Genomic DNA, 23555 nt, shown 5'->3' with positions numbered 1-23555 from the left:
GAACTATGACCTCCTGGTTCATAGGTTGCTGCTCAACCACTGAGCCATGCCGGCCAGGCTTTGATATGTTTTGATTGATTTCAGAAAAAGAAAGGGAGAAGGAGAGAGGGATAGAAACATCAATGATGAGTGAGAATCATTTGATTGGCTGCCTCCTGCAGGCCCCCCTACTTGGAATTGAGCTGCAACCCAGGCATGTGTCCTGACCGGGAATTGAACCGTGACCTCCTGGTTCATAGGTCAATGCTTAACCACTGAGCAATACCAACTGGGCTCAAATTTATTTTTAAGTGTTATGTGAACCAAGGTCATATTTAGCTAATGGCCCATCACAATTAGTGACTTCTGCTTTATTGAAACATTGAACATTTTACAGAATTGAACTATTGGTTATCGTTTACATTTAGAACACAATTGCCTATATAATTTATGGAATTTCCTGAAGAAGTTTTTGTATTTTCTAATGTTCAGAGCCTCTAATTAACTGTCAGGGGGGAAAAAAATTTCTACCTTGTTAAATGTAAACTTTTTTTTTTACAATGATATGCTTCAAATATCTCAATATTATGTGGACATTTTTATTGTTAAATATTTTGTACTTTAGGTGTCTTTATATCAAGATGTCATTAAATTGGATAACTCAGTTCTGCGAAAGATTTTTCATTTCCTTTTGTTGTTTTAAAGGTGTCCCACCCAGAATTGTCAACTATAAAACAATGTGTATAATACAAGGTTGAGATGTGATATTGGTATCATAAATATAAGAAAAAATAGTTTTTATATGTATTCCTTTCAGTAGATAGTAAGGGAAAAATATAAATTCTTTATTTGACATTGGTTCTTCTATACCTACACATTTATCATGTAAATTACAACTAAATTATTTCAAAACATACAAAATGAAGAAAAGCATAAAACAACCCAAAACACATAGTCACCATATATGTAGGGGGGAAAGCACCTTATACAACTCAGTAATCCCTGAGCGCATCACTTTAGCACAGCATTTACACTAATTATTTGGGGCTTGGGTCACGGACAAAAATCTAATGGGTTTTTTTTTTAGTATTTTAATATTTTTATGTCTAAAAAAGTATGTATTGAAAATACTTTACCTCCAAGACTTAAAATATTTAGAGCCATAAAACTATAAACTTCATTTATTTAGAATGTTCACATATGTATCACTCCTCTGTTTACGACTACTATTACTTATAAAGCACTTACTGGAAGAATGCAAGCAAGATATTCTGATTTGGAAACATTATTAAGTGTATGGTGTCTCATAGAACTAACCATACAAATAATAACTTGTTTCCTTTCCTTTTGAAACTCAGATCCTCTTTAAGGACTTCAGAGTAAAAATGAATAATGACCAGAGTTTTTATAGAAATAATATTTCCATTGTTTACAGTATAACTAAACTTTTATTCTTAGTTAAATATGTATTTGTAACTTCTGTATGTCTAATCTATTTTTAAATCAGAGTCCTTATTGGAAGGAAGCCCTTAACATATTAAAGCTGGTGGTGTCTCGCTCTGCAAGTCTCGTTGTGCCCAATGATAGCCCCAAGACCTATGGTGGTGACGTGGGTTCGCCTGAAATATCCTTCACTAAGATTTTTAATAATGTCTCCAAGGAGCTGCCTGGGAAGACCTTAGATTTTCATTTTGATATATCCGAGGTAAGATGCCCAGGATATAGATGCTCTCGTAGAAATGTTTGTCTGTTCATTCAAAATGCATTGATTTTGCTCATACTCAGGAGGAGGCACTGAGATAGGTGCTGTGGAAATGGGAGGGGGGTGGGGAGTAGGCCTCTCCAGAAGCTTACGGTCTCTCGGGGAAAGAGGCAGATAAAAGTAGTGGTCATTGCTTGGCTGGAAGTAAGTTGAAGGTCGTGTAGGAATGCATGTGTATCTAACTTGGTCTCAGCTGAGTGTCGGAAGGGTAAGTAATGCTAGACAGGCATGTGTACATGGAAGTTTGGAGTGGGGAGATTATATCCCAGAAAAGACAGCATGTGAAGGGAGGCTTATAATTGTGAGCAAGCATGGTGCTCCAGGAACTTCCATTTGGTACAGCATTCTTTAAGCACAGAGAACAGAGGTAGAGTGAAGAGAAATGAAGCTGAAGTCATAGAGGGCGAGGGCAGGATCACTGGGATTTCCCCTGCCTTAGTAACAAAATGGTTTTATCTTGAAGCAGTAGGAATTCTTAAAGGATTTGTAGCTAGAGTAGGAAATATTAGGATTTGCATTTTAGGATGATCAGTCAGGCAACAGGATGGACGATAGACCAGGGAGAAGGGGAGGGGAATCTGTGAGGAATCTATTAGAACACTTTGAGCAAAAGATGATGTTGGAGATTAACCAAAGGACTTGTATGCATGCATATTAGCATAACCAATGGACTAGGACACTGGGGCAGTAGGGGCGTGTCCCGAGGGGTGGGAGTGGCCTGGGAGGGGTCAATCAATGAAAAAGGAGACATATGTAATACTTATAAAAATAAATTAATTAATTAAAAACAAAGATTATGTTGGACCGTTCCTAGGCAACTGCAGAGGAAAGATGGTTTTCAAAAAAGACTGAGGAAATAATTGATGGGATTTGATGGGAAGGAGAAGAGGTGCTAGTGAAGAAATGTTAAGGATAGTTGCTTTGACAACTGCATGAATGTTGGTCCCATTCAGAGGAAATGGGAATTCAAGAACAGTTCTTAGCAAGAAAGAAAGATGAGTTAAGTCTTAAATTTATTGACTCTGAAGTGACTAAGAAACATACTCACTGAGGTGCCTAGTAGTCAATTAGATTTTCAGATCTGAAGTTTTAGAAGAAATCTTGGGTGGAAGTAAACAAAAAACAAATTAAGGGTTTTTTCAGTGTTGTGAAAGTAGAAAGCTGAAATCGTGGAAGGAACAAGAAGACTAAAATAAACTGAGAACTGAGAAGCCCAGTGTTTTAGTGCAAGAGAGAGGCAGGGCCCACCAGTCCAAAAGGAAACCTGGGCCTCTGGCTATGTCATCTATACAAATAAAAGGGTAATGTGCAAATTGGTCAGGACGCCCTCACATAACGACTGAACAGCAGGCTGCATGGGGCAACCTGGCCGGCAGCGGGGTTAGTGAGGGATGACCAAATGACTAAACAGCAGGCTGCGTGGGGCGACCAGGCCGGCAGGGGGGTTAGTGAGGGATGACCAAATGACTAAACAGCAGGCTGCGTGGGGCGACCAGGCCGGCAGGGGGGCGGGGGTGGGTGCAGTTGGGGGCGACTAGGCCAGCAGGGGGGGCAGTTGAGGGTGACCAGGCTGGCGGGGGGGCAGTTGGGGGCAACCAGGCTGGCAGGGGGGACAGTTAGGGGCGATCAGGCCAGCAGAGGGGGGCAGTGAGGGGCGAGCAGGCTGGCAGAGGGGGGCAGTGAGGGGCCACCAGGCTGGTAGGGGGGGCAGTTAGGGGCGATCAGGCCGGCAGAGGAGGGCAGTGAGGGGCGAGCAGGCTGGCAGAGGGGGGCAGTGAGGGGCGACCAGGCTGGCAGGGGGGGCAGTTAGGGGTGACCAGGCTGGCAGGGCACGGGCAGTTAGTGGTGACCAGACCGGCAGGGGGGGCAGCTAGGGGTGACCAGGCTGGCAGGGGGGACAGTTAAGTGCGATCAGGCAAGCAGGCAGGTGAGCAGTTAGGAGCCAGTGGTCCCAGATTGTGAGAGGGATCTCCGATTGGAGAGGGTGCAGGCTGGGCTGAGGGGACCCACCCCTGCCCCCACCCCATGCATGAATTTCATGCACCAGGCCTCTAGTATTAATATAAATCTCATATAAAGATTTGGGGCCCTTGCTGGGAACCCCATTTTTTTTCTTCAGCACCTAATCCCAATCTTGGTGGTCTTGGTGCTATTGAAACGGTCTTTTACAAGCCAAAGGAAAAATTTTTCAAGAGAGAAGTGAAGTTATGGACCAAGTATTGCAGGGGATTTGAGAAAGGTACAAGTCGAAGATCTAATCACATTTTAATTGATTAAGAATACTTAAATTTTAAAAACTTTTTTGCAGTTTAGTTTTGATATTAAAATTTATCCAGAGCTTATTGGTGTGTTGTTGTTTTTTTTAAGATAGAAAGCATGTTTATTGCTAATAGTTAATATCATCGGAGAATTTCTAACATGGAGTGCATGGGAAAATTATAAAGTGGGCTTTCCTTTTTTTCAGGTCAAACCATACAAATCAATGGAATAACTGAGGCAGTGATATGAATTCTCAAAACATTTGATATACTTAATTTCAGTTTTTTCTTCAAAACTTCCTAAGTACCTGCTATGCGTAGGCACTGGAGATATACTAGAGCAGCGGTTCTCAACCTGTGGGTCGCGACCCCTTTGGCGGTCGAACGAACCTTTCACAGGGGTCACCTAAGACCATCCTGCATATCAGATATTTACGATTCATAACAGTAGCAACATTACAGTTATGAAGTAGCAACGAAAATAATTTTATGGTTGGGTCACAACATGAGGAACTGTATTTAAAGGGCCAGAAGGTTGAGAACCACTGTACTAGAGGGACAGAGATGAGTCACATGTGGTCCAGGCGACTTTTGTGGAGGAAGGGAGATGGGCCCATAAACAAATCACCATCACTTGGCAGACTGTCCAAGTCTAGTTACCCGGAGGTGGTGGTACCAGAGAAGGCCTCCTTGGAAGTGTGGAGTCGCCCTTAAAAATAGATAGGGGTTTGCTTTGGTGAATATTCCATGCAAAGTGGGCAGCATGTCCGTAAAAGCGTGGCCTGTTTGGGAAACAATAGCAAGTTTAGTTTTGCTGGTGTGTGGAGTTCAGGGCCGAGTGGAAGTGGGCACCAGATTATAAAAAGGGACTTGTACAACATGCACATGAGCTTGAATATTATTTTCAAATGCAAATTCAAGACAGTTCACAAAGCCAAATATATATAAATGAGTTTTGAATCTTCATAGAATTTATACTGAAATAAATTTTGGATTTGTAGTAAGAAGCTACATAGATATCTTTCTCATTGAAGTTCTTATCTTGAATCTTTGCAAAAGCACATTATTGAAGTGCTTAACAATGTGCATTGAAAAAATACCAAAATGTTAATAGATGTTAAATCTGAATGGTGAGATTTTTTTTTAAATTATTTTTACATTCTCTGAGCTTTCAAAGAAGATACATTTTATAATCACATGGGGAAAGATTGGAGGTAGTTGTTTTTAAAGAAAGCAGATCTATATTGAAAATAGGAATAAGCTCTCTGATAGTCTCAGAGACTCCAATAAAGTGAAATCTCTTGATTTAAAAAAAAGACAACTTTGATTTTTGCAACATCTACCACATGCTAAGTAGTTTTTCTCCTTATGCCATGTTTTGGTTGGTTGTTTTAAAAAAAATGTCATAGATATACTGTCAACCCTTTTATGTTGAAACATTTGAGTCAAACACTGGCATTTTGTTTCTGTGTAGACACCAATTATTGGAAACAAATATGGTGATCAACATACCACAGCTGGAAGAAATGGGAAGCCCAAAGTTATTGCTGTTACTAGAAGTACTTCTTCTACTTCCTCTGGTTCTAATTCTAATGCCTTGGTCCCCGTTAGCTGGAAAAGGCCACAGCTATCACAGGTACGTAAAAGAACATCAGAACCGAACAGTCATGCCCGGCTGGAGTGGCTCAGTTGGTTGAGCATCATCCCATGCACCGAAAGTTGCCGATTCAGTTCCTGTCAGGGCACACACCTGAGTTACGGGTTCCATTTCCGGTTGGGGCATGTACGGAAGGCAACTGGTCAATGTTTCTCTCTCCCCCTGCCCCCCCGCCCCCCAAGCATGTCCTCAGGTGAGGATTTTAAAAAAGCCCTGAACATTTGTGGAATAGAAGAATCAACTTTATTATATGTATGAAAACTTGAGAAGTTGTCTTATTTTATCAGGAATCCTGACATTTGAAATGTTTTTTCCCCTTAGCGAAGAACAAGAGAAAAGCTAATGAATGTGCTTGCTCTCTGTGGCCCAGAGTCTGGCCTCCCGAAGAATCCCTCAGTGAGTAATCGTGAACGCATGTGGAGAGGTTTTAAAAATCCTGTTGTGCCATGAAGAAAGGGGAAGTATTGTCTCCTTGCTTGCCTTTTTTAACTTACCTTAGTACTGACTAAGCATGGAAAAAGCATGACTTGTCTCTGTGACGCTTGGCAGCTGTGCTAATTAAGGATTCAGCCAGTTAGATGTCAGCATGAAGACCAGTAAAAGCTCTGCATTCACTGAGAGTTGAGGCCTGCAGTGGCTCTTAGGGCGAGGACGTCTCCTATGCAGAATGACAAAGCTGACAGGTGGCTTTTTATTCTTTTGTGGGGGGGTCAGGTGGTATTTTCTTCTAACGAAGATTTGGAAGTCGGTGACCAACAGACTAGTCTAATTTCTGCAACAGAAGACGTAATTCAAGAGGAAGAAGTACCTGTGGAAGATAATACCAGTGAACAACAGTTTGGAGTTTTTAAGGATTTTGACTTTTTGGATGTTGAATTGGAAGATGCAGAGGTAAGGATATGGGCTTCCTATTGTAATATTTATAGAATAGTTGTAGCTGTATAAGAATTAAAGATTTGACCATAGACTCTTTCCTTATTAAGGTCAGTGTAAGGTCAAGAGTATAAAAATCTAAATTGGGAACTAAATATGATTAGTACAGTCAGTCCGATAGCAGAATAAATCTGAAATAAAAGAGGAACATCTGATTTTTTGTCTTTATCTTTAGAAAGTAAGAAATGGATTTCTTCCAAAGTCCTTTTCTTAATCTTTTTTATTTTTCAATTACAGTTGACATTTAATATATTCGTTTCAGGTGTACAGCACAGTGGTTAGGCATTTATATAATTTACGAAGTGATTCCCACCAGTAAGTCTAGTACCCACCCGACACCATACATAGTTATTACAATATTATTGACTATATTTCCTATGCCGTGCCAAAAGTATTTTTTAAATTTAGGGTGAGCTTAGGCTTAAATGCTTGGCATGTGATATAGAAACTAATGTGCAGCAAAACAGTAAAACAATTAAATTTATCAGACAGTTTTAAAGAGCATGACGCTTACACTAACTTGATGGTTCAAAAGAATTTGAGTCTCTTAAAACTTCTTCCTATGGCACATGACGGGGAGACTCTTCCTGTGACATTCCTCACCGCTTTCTACTTGATGATGTAGCCAGTTCTCTCAAATGCCTCATTTCATCTAACACCCAAAGGGCTTTCTCCTCGAGATGGATTCAGTTTAGATCAGATTGATGCTTGTGTCCGTTCAGATGCTCTCCAAGTGGAAAACCCAACTCAGAAAGTGGGTTTCTGAGCTCACACAGCCGAGCCAGGCAGTCAGGGCTTAGAGATGCGGAGCACGGTGGTCTCTGCGTCTCTCTCTGCTGTTCTCTACACTGTGCCTTTCTCTGTAAGTCAGCCTGACCGCCGACAGCAGAGATATGGCTGTCCCTGCTGTGTGTGGCCTCATGTCCACAGCAGCGGTGCTCAGAGTGGGGTCCCTTCCAGAAATGCTCTCATGAGAGTAAAGAAGTTGCTCTCCTAAACTCTTAGCGAATTTCTCGTCACATCTCCTTGTTCCACATTGAGACACGTGCCAGTTTCTGAAACAGTCACCGGGGCAAAGCGAATAGGCTTGCCCTGGTGCCTTGGGCTACTCGGGACCTGTCCCTATAACTGAGGTCAGTACCCTAAACCACAGTCGCCCAAACATAGGGAAAGCTTATGTCAAATAAGTTAAGAAAATGGTCATTCTAAAAGTGTTACCAATATCTGTATTCAAGAGCCTCACGGCCTTATTTGGCATCCATACCATGTCATTGGTATATCTTGCTCCAGAGAATTTAAAGTCACCCATATAACGCGTATGCATTCAACTCTCTTGACGGGGTATTTCCTTTGGCTCTCCTAGGTGAGGTGCAGGAACGAAGTGTCAGGGCCTGGGCCATGTTGCATCATTAGTTGTCGATGGGAAACCAGATAGGGAGGTCCTCTTGCATGTTTCAGCCTCCCCTACAGATAGGAGGAGATGACCACAGAGCCTCAGAGAGACGCCTCTACACTAGCTGAGGAGCTATGCAGGCTTCTCTGATAGTTCACCATTTACGTATTCCCAAAGACACGCTCGTACAGGTTCGCTAGGAGCCCCACAAGTATTATTCAGCAACTTGTAAGGCAGTGGCTTTTAAACGTTTTGGGTTTTTTTCCCCACTGTGATCCATAGTTAATACATTTTATATCACATCCAAATATATACATGCACACACTTTTTTTTCCCTTAGAACTGTAATTTTTTTAACTTTTTTTTTTTTTTAATCCTCACCCGAGGATATTTTTCCATTGATTTTAGAGAATGGAAGAAAGAGGGAAAGACAGAGAGAAACCATGTGAGAGAAACACATCAATTGGTTGCCTCCTGCACGAGCCCTGACCAGGGCCTGGGCCAGGGAGGAGCCTGCAACCAAGGTATGTACCCTTGACCGGAATCAACCCCAGGACCCTTTGGTCTGCAGGCCGACGCTCTATCCATTGAGCAAAATCAGCTAGGGCTACATGCACACACCTTTACAATAAAATATTCAAGAGTATGCATCCTTACTCAGTGCTTTATGCACACTGATATTTTCTATTATCTCCCTTTCATTTTATATTTGTTTTCCAAAAGGGCAGGTCATCACCCTCTAGAATTAATTTCAGAAAGTGTGATGAGCTCAGTGGTTGAGTGTTGACTGTTCCGTTCCCAGTCAGGGCACATGCCCAGGTTGCAGGCTCAATCCCCAGTATGGGGGGTGCAGGAGGCAGCTGATCAATGCTTCTCTCTCAGCACTGATGTTTCCATCTCTATCCCTCTCCCTTCCTCTCTGAAATAAAAATATATATGTATATTTTTAAAAGTGTGATGGGTTGAAGAGACCTGCTGCCCTACTTCAAGGGCATGTGCAACTACTGAATTCTTTTGTAGTTATTTGCTTTTTAGAGTTCAGAATTTAAAACTTCTAAAGGTAGGCCCTTGACATTTTTGTAATGTTAGGATTATTTTTGTTGGGTTTTTTTTTGTTTGTTTGTTTTTAAGAACAGTAAATGCTTCCTAGTTCATCTAATACTCTAAATTGTCCATGGTGGTAAAAACGGCTTTTGAGTACAACTTCAGTCATATGAAATTAAAGATGCTTATTACAGGTCCATCTTTAATTCCAATGACAGTATTTTGGGGAGAGTGGTGCTGATTTCTGCCTCATAATTAGGCCAAATCAAATGATAGAGATTTTCTAAAATCTAAATACAGTCTTGCTTAAAACAGGGTAACAGGAAAGACTTTGCTACAAAACAAACTTAACTGCTAATGAAACCTTAAAAGCCCAGTGCGTGTGAGGGCTGTCGCCATCACTGTGTATGATACACAGTAGTATTTGAAACGTGTTCCAGAAAGGTGGCTCTTCAAGCTCTGGCCTGCAGAGCCCGAGGCCTCTGGGATATGCGCTGGAAGCAGGGAAAGGGCCAAGTGGCTAGAGCTCCTGGTTCGACAAGAGCAGCTCTGCTTTTCATCGATTTTATACAACTGGCTTCCATCTTAAATTTTATTTGAAATAAGTATTCCTCAGCTTTATTTACCCTTTTTTGTTGTTGTTAAGGCTTTGAAAGCCTCTATTCAGGACAATCCCTCTTGAGTAAAGGAACACAAATAAATCGCATTTTGCTGGCATTTGTCATGTCAGGGCTTAGGAAAGAGTCATAAGAATTATATCCTTACAAAAGGAGGATTGGCTTAGGGCATAAATCTGGGTGAAACAGAAACTCGCCATATTCCCTCTAGACCTTTTGAAGTGGCCAGAGTTATGCCTCGATAGCTGCAAGAGCTGAAACTGTTTTATAATAAGAAATGACCATTTGGTTTAGTCGGAACCGTCCTACAGACTAAAACAATTATGACCTTGTATGTTGTCAACCCACTGTTAGTTTAAGTCAGTTTTGCATTGTTTCAAGCAGTAAGTCTATGTGAATTTTGAAGATTTTTCTTACAGTTTGTGTTGCTGAAGTGTACCATAGAAATGTTGTTTTCATTGTCTGTCTCTGACTTCTCCACATAGCTTGCATTAAAAAGTAATTTAAATCACATGTTGGCTTCTTGCACAAAGCTTAATCCAGAGCTTGAATCAGTCTTTGAGTTAGAGAAATCACAGAGGTTTCCCCAAGAAGTTTAGTGTATATTTAAATGTTTGTCTTCGTTCTTGCTAATTCTGTGTGTTTTCCTTTTTGCTAACCAGGAGCTGCAGGTAAGTTGCAGCCTGGTGTTGTGGGTTGTGTATTTGTTGTTGTCCGTGGTGTGTTTGTCTTCTTTGTGATCTCATTGTGTTTGTGTGTTAGACTAGAAATGGCCTAGATAGTAGATTTTGTCGGTCCCCAGTAATCGATATAGAAAGTTAAGAAAATTACTTAGTTAAAATGAGGATTTCAACCAAATATTTGGATCTCTTGAAGTATCAATAGTTAATGATGTCTTAAAAGTTTCAAGAAACTGAAGGGCTGATTGAAACTCTGCTTATGACGATGCACTGAGTATGTTTCATCTTGGTATATGTTTCCCCAGTGTATCACATTTACTGCGGTTACCAGCGCGTGTTTGAGGTCTTAAAAGTCACGTTGCTTTTCCAGGGGGAGAGTATGGACAATTTCAACTGGGGAGTCCGCCGGCGCTCGCTGGACAGCATTGACAAAGGGGACACACCGTCCCTCCAGGAGTACAAGTGCTCCAGCAGCACCCCCAGCCTGAACCTGACCAACCAGGAGGACACGGACGAGTCCTCGGAGGAGGAGGCGGCCCTCACAGCAAGCCAGATCCTCTCGCGCACGCAGATGGTACCCAGTCACCTCCTCTCACAGCGACAGCTGCTCTCCTTGCCCTCTTAGCCTAGCAATTCCTGTGTGTTGGTATTCTGGTTTTCATTTCAGTTTGGGTAAAATGCACACACTGAAATGGAAACAGACTCGCGGCAGTAATGGGGTACGCCGTTATCCCTGACGTACAGGGCGTGGGTGCTGCACACCCCGTGGCCAAGACAGGTTTTACACCGCTTCCCTCCCGGCAGCGGCGCGTTGGTCTGGGCCTTTTCAGAGGACCTCCCGTGAATGATACATGTTTTCAGTATCAGCGTGAAGACCAGTTTGCTCCCTGCTTTTCTCTTCTAGTCAATGTGGGAAGATTGAGCACGACTTTGGTCTCACAATCAAGTCAGTTAGAGGGAGCTTCTGACTTGTATCACGTGGGCTGATGACAGAGAGCTAAAGAATGAGTGAAAAATGAGAAAAAGAAGGCTGTGGAATAGTCTGGTCCTTCGGAAATGTGGGGGCGAAGGAAGGTTAGGTGCAGTGTGAGGAAGGGTGTGTGGAACAGCCACCGCGGTGCATGCAGTAAAGAGTCAGCCCGCGTGGAGCAGGCGTACCTGTGTTCCACAGTGGGCCTTTCCACGAGGAACTAGCGGGCCTTTCTTTACTTGGCCCCACACTCAGTCTGCTGGTAAGTTGCTGGCAGTGATGCTGAATGCCAGGCTGAGCGGGATTTACACCAGGTGTACAGTTGTCAGTTTGTGGTTGGCTTTCTGTCGCCTCTCATTTTTTAGCATCTCATTGCCTACCCCGCTGTGTCTCTCAACTAACCCCCACTTAAGTATTAGAATGATAAGCGTTATCATTCACTGAGTGCGTAAGATGTGCCAGTCTCTGCTCATGGGGTTTTACATGTATTAGTCACTATAACTCCCGAACCACGGACCTAAGAATGGTTGTTGCAGTTCTGCAGACTCAGTGACTTGTCCTGGGCCCCCGCGGCGAGGGAGTGGGGTTGAGACAGGCAGTGTGCCTCCAGACCTTGGCTGCACATTAGAATCACCTGGGAATCTTTTAAAATCCTGATTTCTGGGCCTCATTCTGGAGGATGAGGCCCAGAAATCAGGATTTTAAAAAAGATTCCCAGGTGATTCCCAAGGGTTGAGACCACTGCTCTAGACCCATGCTACCCAGGCTTGGTCCTCCATGGACTGTCTTCATGTAATCAGCGCTGGGGAACCTTCTGTCTGCCAAGGGCCATCTGGATATTTATAACATCATTTGCGGACCATATAAAATTATCAGATTAAAAATTAGCCTGCTATATTTGGTCAGGCATTTAATTAACTCACCCCTGATGCCTTGGTAGAGCCAGACCAAATGATTTTGCGGGCCGGACGGGCCCCGCCCCTGATAAAGGAATGGTTGGGTTCCTGACAACAGTGACGGAGTGAAGGAGGCACCGGCCCTCCCAGGAGCCAGATTGTAGGCTCAGAGGCTGGCATTGCCCCCCACCTGCGGTGCAACTGTGCTCACAATACTCTCCCCGCCCCCCACCCCCAGGCCCTCGCCCGCCCTTTAAAGCAGGACTCCTGACTCTATCTGCCTCCTGTCTCAGGAGGAGGAAAGCCACCTGGGCTATAGTGAGTGTTTAATCAGGTTCGCTAGCTCTCACGAGAGCCTCGGGGCAGAACCACTGTCTCCTCATAAGGCCACCCCGTCATGGTGGCCGCGAGATAAAAAAGAACTTGAAGTAGCTACCTCCTGGGGGCGGGAAGGGGGGGGGGCGCGGGGGAGTTTTTTTCCTACCTACTTGAATCACAGACTTCATATTTCTTATGTTGAATATTGACCATGAAAAATGTACAGCCTACTTACAAGAGGAAAAACTATAATATTTTCTTTTCGGTTTTTCTAATTAATTGGTACTACTTTTCAAAGACTATAAACCAGCTAATGATGGACTGCCCTGACAGCGCCTTTGTTGCCCTAATTCTTTTTGTATCACTGACGTTTTGTGGTACTGATTTTCGCTTAAGTCGGTGAACAGCGGTTCACAATGGAAACTACCGCTGCTTCCTGAGACTCGGCGCGTGCGTGGCACCAAAGCCCCGGGGAAGAGCCTGCCCACAGACACTCAGACCAACTGAACACACAGACGCTACTGCCAAAGTGTGCATGTGTCCGAGAGGAACACAGTTACATGGAGCTCTTCCCCATCGTTAGTTTTGTTCAGCAAAGCGTCGCCTGCTGTGCTGATGGGGTAGCGGCGTGCGATAGCAGCACCCGTTCGGACAGAGACTGAATGGAGCACAGGGCCATTTTAGGAAGCTAAAGATCTTTCTAAGCCCCTCCCGCCCCCGCCCCCCCCCCCACACACACACAATATGTTATGATATAGAACATGTTTCATAAATAAGTTCCCTGTTTTCCTGTTTCCCCTTTTAGTTAAACAGTGATTCTGCTGCCGATGAAACCACACCAGACCATCCTGAGTTGCTCCAGTCTCAAGACTCCACGGGCAGCATCTCCGCAGAAGAAGTGCTTCAAATCAGAGATGAGACCCCCAGTTTGGAGCCCTCTCTAGACAATGCTAACAGCCAGCTGCCTGAGGTGGGGAGAAGTGGGGGCTGGTGCATGGCCAATTTGGGCTCCTTTTAGCCTCTGGAGCATCCCTCGCTTTCCTCTCAAAGAGAGTCTTCACCCGATAATGCTAAACGTTTGATTTGTGTGCGGTATTTCTAACCTGGCGGGTTATTTTGACATAAAACAGTCCAATCAGATGATGAAAAACAGCCGGTGGACGAAGGAAATGACCTGCAGGTTAGAAATAGCCCGAGTGTCCGTAATGAGCATCTGGGCTGCAGAACGTGATTCGGCTCCTGTGCAGCCGCCGCGGGGGCGGTGGGCACCTCGGTGGCGCTGCCTCCTCTACGGGCCGCTTTGCTTTCCCGTTTCCTTTCGCTGTGTGTGGGGTTCAGTAATCGGTGCTGGGATTGGGAGGGAACCTCAGGCCAGCTGTGTTAGCAGTTGTTTAAATGAAATCTCAAAAAAAAAAAAAAAAGACTTTGGAACTACTAGTGCTGTGTTTTTTGGAAAGGCCTGTGAGAAGTAAGCCAGATTCCAAGCTAATGACTGACTGAAAATAAGTAAGTATTAGTTTTCTTAGTGTTTTTTTTTTAAGATTATTATACATACTTTCTTTAAAACAGTAATTATATAGCTCTGTTATATGTGTTTTCGTGCCTTGGTAACTATTAGGGAAAAACTCTATTTTTTCAGTGTTAAACAAATTATTGTAGTCAGTAGATGTCATCATTTTAGTAAGTTGAATTCTCATGCTCTTATTAAACTGATAGTCTATTTTACATCTTTAACAGCAAGCAGACATATTTTGAAATGAAGGCATTTGGGTGGCTTTTTAAAAATGCTCCTACTAGTCTAGCTGGAGTTTAGATCATTCAGTTCAGCAGATGTTCATTGAGATTTTACCAGACGCCAGGCTTCCAGTGAGGTGCTGGGGAGATGAACCGGCACGCACCTGCTCTCGGGGAGACAGAGGAGGTGAAAAAGGAGCATTTCCTTTCAGTCTGAGACACTCGGTGACACACGTGCTCAAGGCTTGGTGAAAACTCGAGGCTGCCAGCTGTGCAGGGGGCGGTGGTGGTGAAGGACAGGCTCCGTGGCCGTCGGGACCTGCCAGGCAGAGGGACACCGTGTGGAGAGACACGGCCGTGTGAAATGAGTCGGTTCCAGTGACACCCGGAAGCGCAGTCTTTCTGGAGAAGACAGTGGAGGAGAGACGGTTAGGACCTAAGACGTGAAGGGTCCTGCGTGCCGTGCTAAAGACTGAGACTTGATCTTGAGAGGATAGGAAGTCATGCTGTCACGATTTGCCTGTGACAAGCACTGAAGCAGATGCCCAGGGGTTGAGCCCCTGCCATGTGCTGGGCACTGTTCCAGGCGCCCGGCGCAGAGCACTGTGTGGAAGAGACAAAGGCTCCTGGGTTTGGGAGCTCAATTCCAATAGGGGAGACATAATAAACAGTAAAACAAAAAAAACATAAATACTGTATCAGAAAGTGATCGTCTTGCTCATACTAAGAAAATCGAACGGCAGTGTGGTGTTGGTGAGGGAGAGGGTTGGATGGGTGCGTTCGAGGTGAAGCCGAAGGGACAAGGAGCCACCCCTTGACGATGTGAGGGGAGCGTTCGGGTGCAGGGAGCAGCCGGGGACCTGGGCAAGTCGAGCTGGGCTCTCCTGGTCGCCATTAGAGACCACACAGCAGGTGACCATAGGAGGATTTTAAGCAGAAGAACGTGGTCTGATTTGTGTTTCTTGTTTAAATCTCAGCTTTTCTTATGGAAAAAGGAAAGTAGGTTCTTGTACCTGCCACAGGCAGCTTGTTGCGTTCTAGGCACCTATCATCAGGGGAAGGCTAGGGTCTGCCTTGTGTTTTAGCAGAGTCTGCGTGGTAAGAGGTGTGGAGTGTGGACTGGAGGAGGCTGAGATAAGGAGATAATGTTAGAAGAGATGAAGAGGGCCTGAACTAAGACCAAGTGCCTGGGCGGGAGAAATGTTTACAGCCGAGGACTGGCAGGATTTAGAGGTGCACCTTAAGTGGACGATATTTCTTCCAGCTGTTGGGAGGCTTGTTAAGTGAGCATTAACTACCAGTTCATAATCCCGTGTGTAGCTTGGATCATAACGTTAAAAGGTCAACCGACATTCTCATTAGAAACCATGGAAACAGCAGACTGATGCTAGAAATACCTTCTTCTTAAGAAAAGCAGTGTGGTTAATGATTATATGTTTTAATATTGTTTAACAAATAGGGCACTCTTAATTTTTGGTTATTAAACAGCTACAAGCATACTAAACTACCTCCCAGAAATAACTCATATATTTCCGTATAGTATGGTATATTGGAAATTGTGTTATTTCAGATGGGCATTCACTCATCCAATAATACTTAATGGGCTTACCTCCTATTTACTATAAAGTTCCTGATGATACTTTATTTCCTTTCCTAAAGGAAAAACACTTCATTTTCTAGGGGTTTTTTTCCACAGTAGTGGGTTTCATTACTAGTATAAACTATGTGAACTGGTGGATAAGAACAAAGGAGATATTTTTAAACCATAGTATTTCATTTAGAAACAGTTCTATTGACATTACAACTATCACCCAAAAGAATGCTGTCCTCAAGAGAAATAATACAAGCTTGTATCTGTTGGGTATGTTGGCCTAATTTGGTTTTCCCTGCTGTGCCTAAAAATGTCAAATGACCCCAAAATGCCCCCTTTTTAAGAAAGTATGAAAGCCCCAAGATATTGAAATAAGACCATAACTCTATTACTTAAAGCATTTTCTTAAAATAAGGAATAGAATTAATTTTAATAGGTTAGCTATTTTACGAATGAAGAAAAAAATCTATTCCTAGGAGTGTTTTTGAATTTTTCTCTTAGATTATGTTAATATCAGGAAGAGAAAACAACAGGCAACGGTGTTTCATGTCATGACTATAACTTCTGGGCTGGAAGGGAACTCAGTTCTGAACTTGTGTTTATTAGAGAAATCTTCACCGAGGATTTCTTCCAGTGTTTATAATAGTTTGGAGACCAATTCATGGGTGACAGAAATTATTCCTTATAGGTATTGAATCTTTGAAGGTAACAAAGTATATTTGTGTTTGTCTAATAAGAAAATTTGATTCTCATAATCTACATATAGCCATGGAATCCATTCCATTAGCCCAAAAGCAGTGTCTTCATGAAATCTAGGTGCTAGAGAAAATTTCAGTGTATATTATATAATATATACAATTATAAAATGTATTATCCAAGAACAAATGACAACCAGACATAGGTATAAACTAATGAAAAATGAGAGCCTTAAACTAAGAAGTTTGGTGGATTATTTCAACCTGATATGTTTAAATTGATGTAGAAGGAAAAATTAACACCAATAAAAATTCTAGGAATGTCTCTAGCACTATCACATAAACTGTCTTTCCAAATAACTGATGCTTAATGACCAAATCATCAAAAAAATTAAACCTTTGAGTGTGGTGAATATAAGGTATTGGGATGACTAAGGAATACTTGTACTGTATTTTTTTTTTTGACGTATTATTCTGTGAAGACTCAATCCCTTCATGCACACCTTGTATTTTCTTGCCATATTTCTGTGCCTTTGACAACTTCTAATTCCTTTTCCCTGAAATACTACCAATCTTAGCTTGGGCTGTTATAACAAAATACCATAAACTGGGTAGCTTATCCACAACAGAAATATGTTTCTCACGGTTCCAGAGGCCAAGAAATCCAAGATCAAGGTGCCAGCCAATTCATGGTCTGGCGAGGGCCCTCTTCCTGGTAGCAGATGACTGTTTTCTTGCTATGTCTTCACGTGGAGGGAAAAAGAGCTGGCTAGCTCTCTGGCCTCTTTAAGGGCCCTGATCCCATTCAGGAGGGCTCCACTCTCATGACCTAATCACCTCCCAAAGGCTCCACCTCCTAATACCATCCACGGGGGTGTAGGGTTCCAAATGTAAATTTTGGGAGGACAGATATTCATTCCACAGCTCAACCCGGTCTTGTCACAGCCCATCACATGTTTCCTCCAAAGAGAAGGCTCTCAATTGTTTCAACCAGATGGGATCTTTCCCTTCTTTGAGTACCAGTAGTCCTTTGCCTATTGCTCATGATATTTACCTTACACGTACCATATTCATTTATCTCAGTGCACCCAGCCCAGAACCTGATCAGAATCCTTCTTTTATTATATAAATTTTACAGATGAATAAACCAAGGCCCAGGCTGGTCAAAAGTCAAGGGTTCTGACTTTCACTTACTTTTCATATTTTGGAAGAATATTCTATTTTTGTCCATGAAAACAAGATAAGAAACTAACGTAAATCAAGTAGTAACTTGGGTCTAAGCAACAAAAGAAGCTGGTCTTTATTCTTAAAACTGTAAGGGACCAAATAGTGCTTATTTTCAAACTGATTAAACTAATATCCACGCAAATTTGTATTATCATTTGCTTGGGGTTAGAAGAATGCAGTCATCCTGTTTGATAAATGAGCTTGTAATTCATTTACTTTTCAAAAACAAAAGTCTAAAATTTCCCAGTGGTTTCTGAACTGTAACTCAGTGATGTAACAAGGTTGTGTGGTCTTAACACCCGAAAGCAATTGTTACATCACAAGTATTCAGCTCATTTATGCCAGGAGGTCCATGGACCATCATTGTTTCCGTTTAATTCTCCTGGTTAGTCAAAACCTGTTCCTGATTCATGGGCAGCCCCACAGGGCCAGTGGGTTAACTATTTTGAATTAGCCCCCTTCCTTATATCTAGAATTTACTGGATATAATGTTCTGGTATAATGAAAGAAATTATATTTTATGTGAGAGAGAATTTATAGTAATATAAACTTCTTATGTGGAATTAGAATATGTATGTGAGAAGGTATTTTCCCAGAGAATATATTTCTAACTAAACACCTAAATCCTCTTAAGAGAACTCCTTGGTGTTTATATGTGGCAATAAGTGATAACATATTAATTTCATTTTTTTTAAACCTGGGACTATTTCTAAAAAACAACTTTATATAGTCAGTATCTAAAAACTCTAAAAATGAAACTGTATGAATGAAGACAACTTAATAAAATAGTTGTATATTGATGGCAATAGTCGTTTATTTTATGTTGATTAATTGTCTGTTTTAATGTTATTAAAGTCCATAAAAATACTGTTTTCACAGGATACAAGTTCAGTATTAAAGGAGGAACAGGTTATTACAGCCTTTGGAGATGCGGGGGCATATGTAATTCAAGAACAGCAGGATTCTCTCGTGTGTCAAGGAATTCTTGATTTAGAGGAAACTGACATGCCAGAACCTCTGGCCCCTGAGAGCTACCAAGAGTCCATCTGTGAGGACGATGTCACCTTAGCTCTGAAAGAACTAGATGAAAGATGTGAGGAGGAAGAAGCGGATTTTTCTGGACTGTCTAGGTGAGAAGAAGGCATCACAAACACTTTCATGAGATGATATCTTTGCTCCCACCCACTCCCAAATATGACCCTCTATTCCAGTTTACTTTCATTTCTGTGTATGTTTCAGTCATACTATCTTCGTTTTTAAAGATAAAATGATTTACTGTGGTGGGTTTATCTTCTGTTAACATTCACTTAAAGAAAAACAAATGAGCATTTCTCAAGGCACAGTGAGTGTCATTATACATTTTTAGAAGCAGCAAATACCTATTTTGGCAGAATGCCTAATAGCGAGATGTTAAAATCAGTATTGGGCCATAGCCAGATCCAAGTATCAAAATCATGGAGTGAACGTCTATGATACCAGAATAAATCTGAAATGTATCTAAAAATGATTTTCCACTTTCATTATCAGTGGTCAGATTTTTCAAGTTTGACATATAATGAGCAGAAGTGATGATTTTTTAGTACTGTCAGACTCTGCCTTCTAAATGTTTCTCTAGTCTACAGTCTGACACTCCTTGATAGTTAGTCTTACACAGAAATATTTAGTAATCATCAAATGTCAGTTTTACTCTTGCAATAAAAATCATTCAGTTGTACCACAATTGATAATAGAGTTTGAATATGTATAACAGGTGAGGATAATTTTCACTCTTAGTATATCTAGAGTCTGACCTACATATGGACGTGGACATTCAGACATTAACAGCACCTTGTTGATGTTTTTTATTTGGATATGACAGTAGCCTATACACTCGCTCACTCACCGATCATACTCAAGTTCAGGGATGCCAGAGGCGATGTAGGGGTAGATAGCCAGCTGTTCATCTTTCTAAAAGGCTGAAGTCAAATGGTTTACTGATACTGAAATGGAATAGAGCATCCCTACTAATTACAAAGGCACACCTACTCAAGCATACAGGATACATTTTGTTCAAATCAGTCACCCCAGTGACATTTTAAAAAGCTTTTTGAGGTGTAATTTAACTGTTCACTTCAAACATCTGCTTTGTTTTCATCTTTTCCCCCAACCTTTACTCAGATCCTTCTCCTGTAATTTCTGCCTTGTAAGGTGGAACAGGCACCTGCAAGGCCTTGAGGAACTCGTTTCTTTATGGAGTGTCTGGCACAAGCTCTGCATCCTCAAGTCCCAGAGTTGCACACTTCACAGACTGTCCAACCCAAATACATCTTTCTTTTTCTTTTCATCGTTCCATTTTTTGTTATCTGACTCTTGGGATTATAAATTCCTTACAGAAAATGGCTAGGTCGTATGTTCCTTTTGCATAAAATCTGCCACTGCCATACTGCTGAGCACGCAGTATGTGAAGTAGCTGAGCTGGCACTGCCTGTCAGGGCTTTTATTATTGGGATTGTGGACCCATAGTCCTGGACTCAGATTCTGGTTCTGTCATTTCCTACCCAACAACCTAAGCACATTATTTAATCTCCCTAAACTGTTTCTGCCCAGCTGGCGTGGCTCAAGTTGGTTCAGCGTCGTCCTGTGCACCAAAAGGTTGCCAGTTCTTTTCCCAGTTGGGGTACATATGGAAGCAACCAATTAATGTTTCTCTCTCACATAGATGTTTCTCTCTCTTCCTCTCTCTCTCTCTCTCTCTCTCTCTCTCTCTCTCTCTCTCTCTCTCTCTCTCTCTCTAAGCATGCCTTTGGGTGAGGATTAAAAATAATAAACAAGCAAACTTTTTTCCTCATCGAGAAAATGGAGATAATAGTGCCTAACCCTCACAGCGTTGCTGTGAAGAATGAACGAAACAGTCCATATAAAGTACCTGACACAGCCCTTGACACAAAGCACATGGCCAAAGCTTTTTTAATATCATCATCATCATCAATTTGGGCCTCCAAAATTGACCATTTAAAATGGAAATTTTTTTAATTTATTGAGGTAACGTCAGTTAATAACATTATATACATTTCAGGTGTACAACACTGTAATTTGACATCTTGTATACGCCTGCATGTTTACACCAAAAGTCTACTTTTTTTCCATTACCGTATAGTTGACCCCTTTACCCAATTCATCTGTCTTCGCTCCCTTCCCCTCTGGTAACCACCATTCTGTTGTCTGTATGTATGAGTTTGTTTAGGTAACATGAAAGCTTTCTAATCTGAATTATTCATAGCCATTACTGAAATGAGTCCATAGTGCTGGCATGTCATAGGACTTGGGTTGTTTAAGGTTAGTCGAGTGAAATTAGACTTCTAATTCCAAAGAGGCTAAGTAGAAGGTGCTAACCAGAAATCTGCTTGCTTGTGCTTATTCGTGCTTTCTTACAAAGTTTTGTTGGTTGTGCATTCGTAAGAATAATGTAGACTGGATGACTAACAGCATGCTGAGTAACTGAGTCTGTTCTTCTGAGAGAGCATTATGATTCCTGTGATCTGTGTTAACAGTCAAGATGAGGAAGAGGAAGATGGTTTTCCAGAAGTGCAGGCGTCGCCTCTGCCGTCGCCATTCCTGTCTGCCATAATCGCCGCCTTCCAGCCGGTGGCCTGCGAGGACGAAGAGGAAGCCTGGCGCTGCCACGTCAACCAGATGCTGTCTGACTCGGATGGGTCCTGCGCCGTGTTTACTTTCCATGTGTTCTCCAGGCTGTTTCAGGTCAGGGAGGTTTAAGCTTTCTGAATTCACATCATTGTTACCTGATAAAGTTACGGTGTTTGGGTCTGAAATCAGTATCTCAAATTTTAATACTGCCACTGATTTCCTTTAAAATTTTTTTCCCCCTAAGATAGTGATACTACTAAATTCACACTGTGACATTGTACTGCTGCTGGTACTATATACAGTGACTACTCTAGGTAGCTCCCTTGCAGCAGTTAGAATAAAATTTCAAAACAACTGATAAATTTCCTATAGTGTACCAGGTACCATCAGGGATATCAAAGAAATATAAAGCACTAGAGGCCCGGTGTATGAAATTCGTGCACTGAGAGGGGGGAGGGTGTCCCTCAGCCCAGCCTGCACCCTCTCACAGTCCGGGACCCCTCGCTCCTTACCACCCAGCTCTTTGCTCCTTAGCGCTGCTGCAGAGGCAGGAGAGGCTCCCGCCACTGCACTCACCAGCCATAAGCCCGGCTTCTGGCTGAGCGGTGCTCCCCCTATGGGAGCGCACTGACCACCAGGGGCAGCTCCTGAGTTGAGCATCTGTTCCCTGGTGGTCAGTGCGCATCACGGTGACTGGTCGTTCTGGTTGTTCTATCTTAATGGTCGCTTAGGCTTTTATTATATAGACTAGAGGCCCGGTGCACAAAATTTGTGCCCAGGTACGGTCCCTAGGCCTGGCCAGCAATCAGGCCCAATCTGTGGAGCGACCGGTGGGGCGATTGGGTGGCCCCCACTGGCACCTGCCGCTGCCTCCAGTCACCTCCCTCTGCGGGGCGACCAGCAGGGCAGTCAGGGGGCCCCCGCTGGCACCTGCCTGGCACCACCCACTCGCCGGCCCCGCCACCACCAGTCGCCTCCCCCTGGGGCCTGCAGGCTGGGGGCAGCTCTTGTGTTGAGCATCTGCCCCCTGGTGGTCAGTGCATGTCATAGCGACCGGTCATTCTGCCGATCATTCTGCTGTTGGTCGATTTACATATTAGGCTTTTATTATATAGGACTAGAGGCCCGGTGCACAAAAATTTGTGCACTCGGGGGGGAGGGGCTCCTCAGCCTGGCCTGTGCCCTCTCGCAGTCTGGGATCCCTCAGGGGATGACCATCTGCTGGCTTAGGCCCGCTCCCCAGGGGATTGGGCCTAAGCTGGTAATCAGACATCCCTCTGGCATCCCGGGAGCCCTCAGGGGATGTCCACTTGCCAGCGGGGAGCAGGCCTAAGCTGCAGTCGGACATCCTTAGCGCTGCTGAGGAGGCGGGAGAGGCTCCCACCACCACCACTGTACTGGCAGCCATCAGCCTGGCTTGTGGCTGAGCAGAGCTCCCCCTGTGGGAACGCACTGACCATCAGGAGCGTCTGCCCCCTGGTGGTCAGTGTGTGTCATAGTGACCAGTCATTCCCAGTCGTTCTGCTGTTAGGGTCAGTTTGCATATTAACCTTTTATTATATAGGATAGAGGCCTGGTGCATGGGTGAGGGCTGGCTGGTTTGCCCTGAAGGGTGTCCCGGATCAGGGTGGGGGTCCCGCTGGGGTGCCTGGCCAGCCTGGGTGAGGGGCTGATGGCTGTTTGCAGGCTGGTCACACCCCCTTCAGGGTGGGTCCCCACTGGGGTGCCTGGCCAGCCTGGATGAGGGACTGATGGCTGTTTGCAGGCTGGCCACACCCCCTTTAGGCTGGAGGGGTCCCCCCTGGGGTGCCTGGCCAGTCTGGGTGAGGGGCTGAGGGCCATTTTCAGGCTGGCCAAGCCCCCCGGCGACGGAAGCTCCCAGCCTCTCCTTTTTTCTTTCTTTTTTTATTCTGGGATTTATTTACCTTCTATAATTGAAACTTTGTTGCCTTGAGTGGAGCTCAGAGCCAGCCGCGGCAGGCAGGAAGCTTGGCTTCCTCCATCACTGGAGCAACCACACCTCCTGCTCACTCCAGCTTCGTGGCTTCCAGCCGCCATCTTGGTTGGGTTAATTTTCATATAGTCGCTCTGATTGGCTGGTGGGCATGGCTTAAGGCATAGTGAAGATATGGTCAATTTGCATATTTGTCTTTTATTAGATTAGATGGTCCCTTGCC

The 23555-nt window shown here is 43.5% G+C and overlaps 1 protein-coding gene and 1 long non-coding RNA gene across 11 annotated transcripts in view; one reads left to right on the top strand and one right to left on the bottom strand.

Moving 5' to 3' along the window:
* The window catches only part of FRYL (FRY like transcription coactivator), a 232292-nt gene that overhangs the window by 193043 nt on the left and 15694 nt on the right, over positions 1-23555 (top strand). For 7 of the 10 annotated variants that reach the window (XM_023764802.1, XM_023764805.1, XM_023764803.1 and 4 more), the window contains 8 exons: positions 1487-1684; positions 5474-5635; positions 5978-6052; positions 6362-6547; positions 10694-10897; positions 13313-13477; positions 18634-18884; positions 21285-21492. In XM_023764802.1, the coding sequence (XP_023620570.1) occupies positions 1487-1684; positions 5474-5635; positions 5978-6052; positions 6362-6547; positions 10694-10897; positions 13313-13477; positions 18634-18884; positions 21285-21492 (1449 nt within the window). The remainder of the gene's footprint in view (positions 1-1486; positions 1685-5473; positions 5636-5977; positions 6053-6361; positions 6548-10693; positions 10898-13312; positions 13478-18633; positions 18885-21284; positions 21493-23555) is intronic. The other 3 variants (XM_023764804.1, XM_023764809.1, XM_023764806.1) reach the window with 1 other exon arrangement.
* LOC111828387 overlaps positions 14264-23555 on the bottom strand; it is a 25838-nt gene continuing 16546 nt past the window's right edge. The window contains exon 5 of the long non-coding RNA XR_002832254.1: positions 14264-14643. This is a non-coding gene — a long non-coding RNA (uncharacterized LOC111828387). The remainder of the gene's footprint in view (positions 14644-23555) is intronic.

The sequence above is a fragment of the Myotis lucifugus genome, unplaced genomic scaffold (assembly GCF_000147115.1).
Source record: "Myotis lucifugus unplaced genomic scaffold, Myoluc2.0 scaffold_349, whole genome shotgun sequence".
NCBI lineage: Eukaryota > Metazoa > Chordata > Mammalia > Chiroptera > Vespertilionidae > Myotis > Myotis lucifugus.
This window is presented reverse-complemented; position numbering and strand designations above follow the sequence as displayed.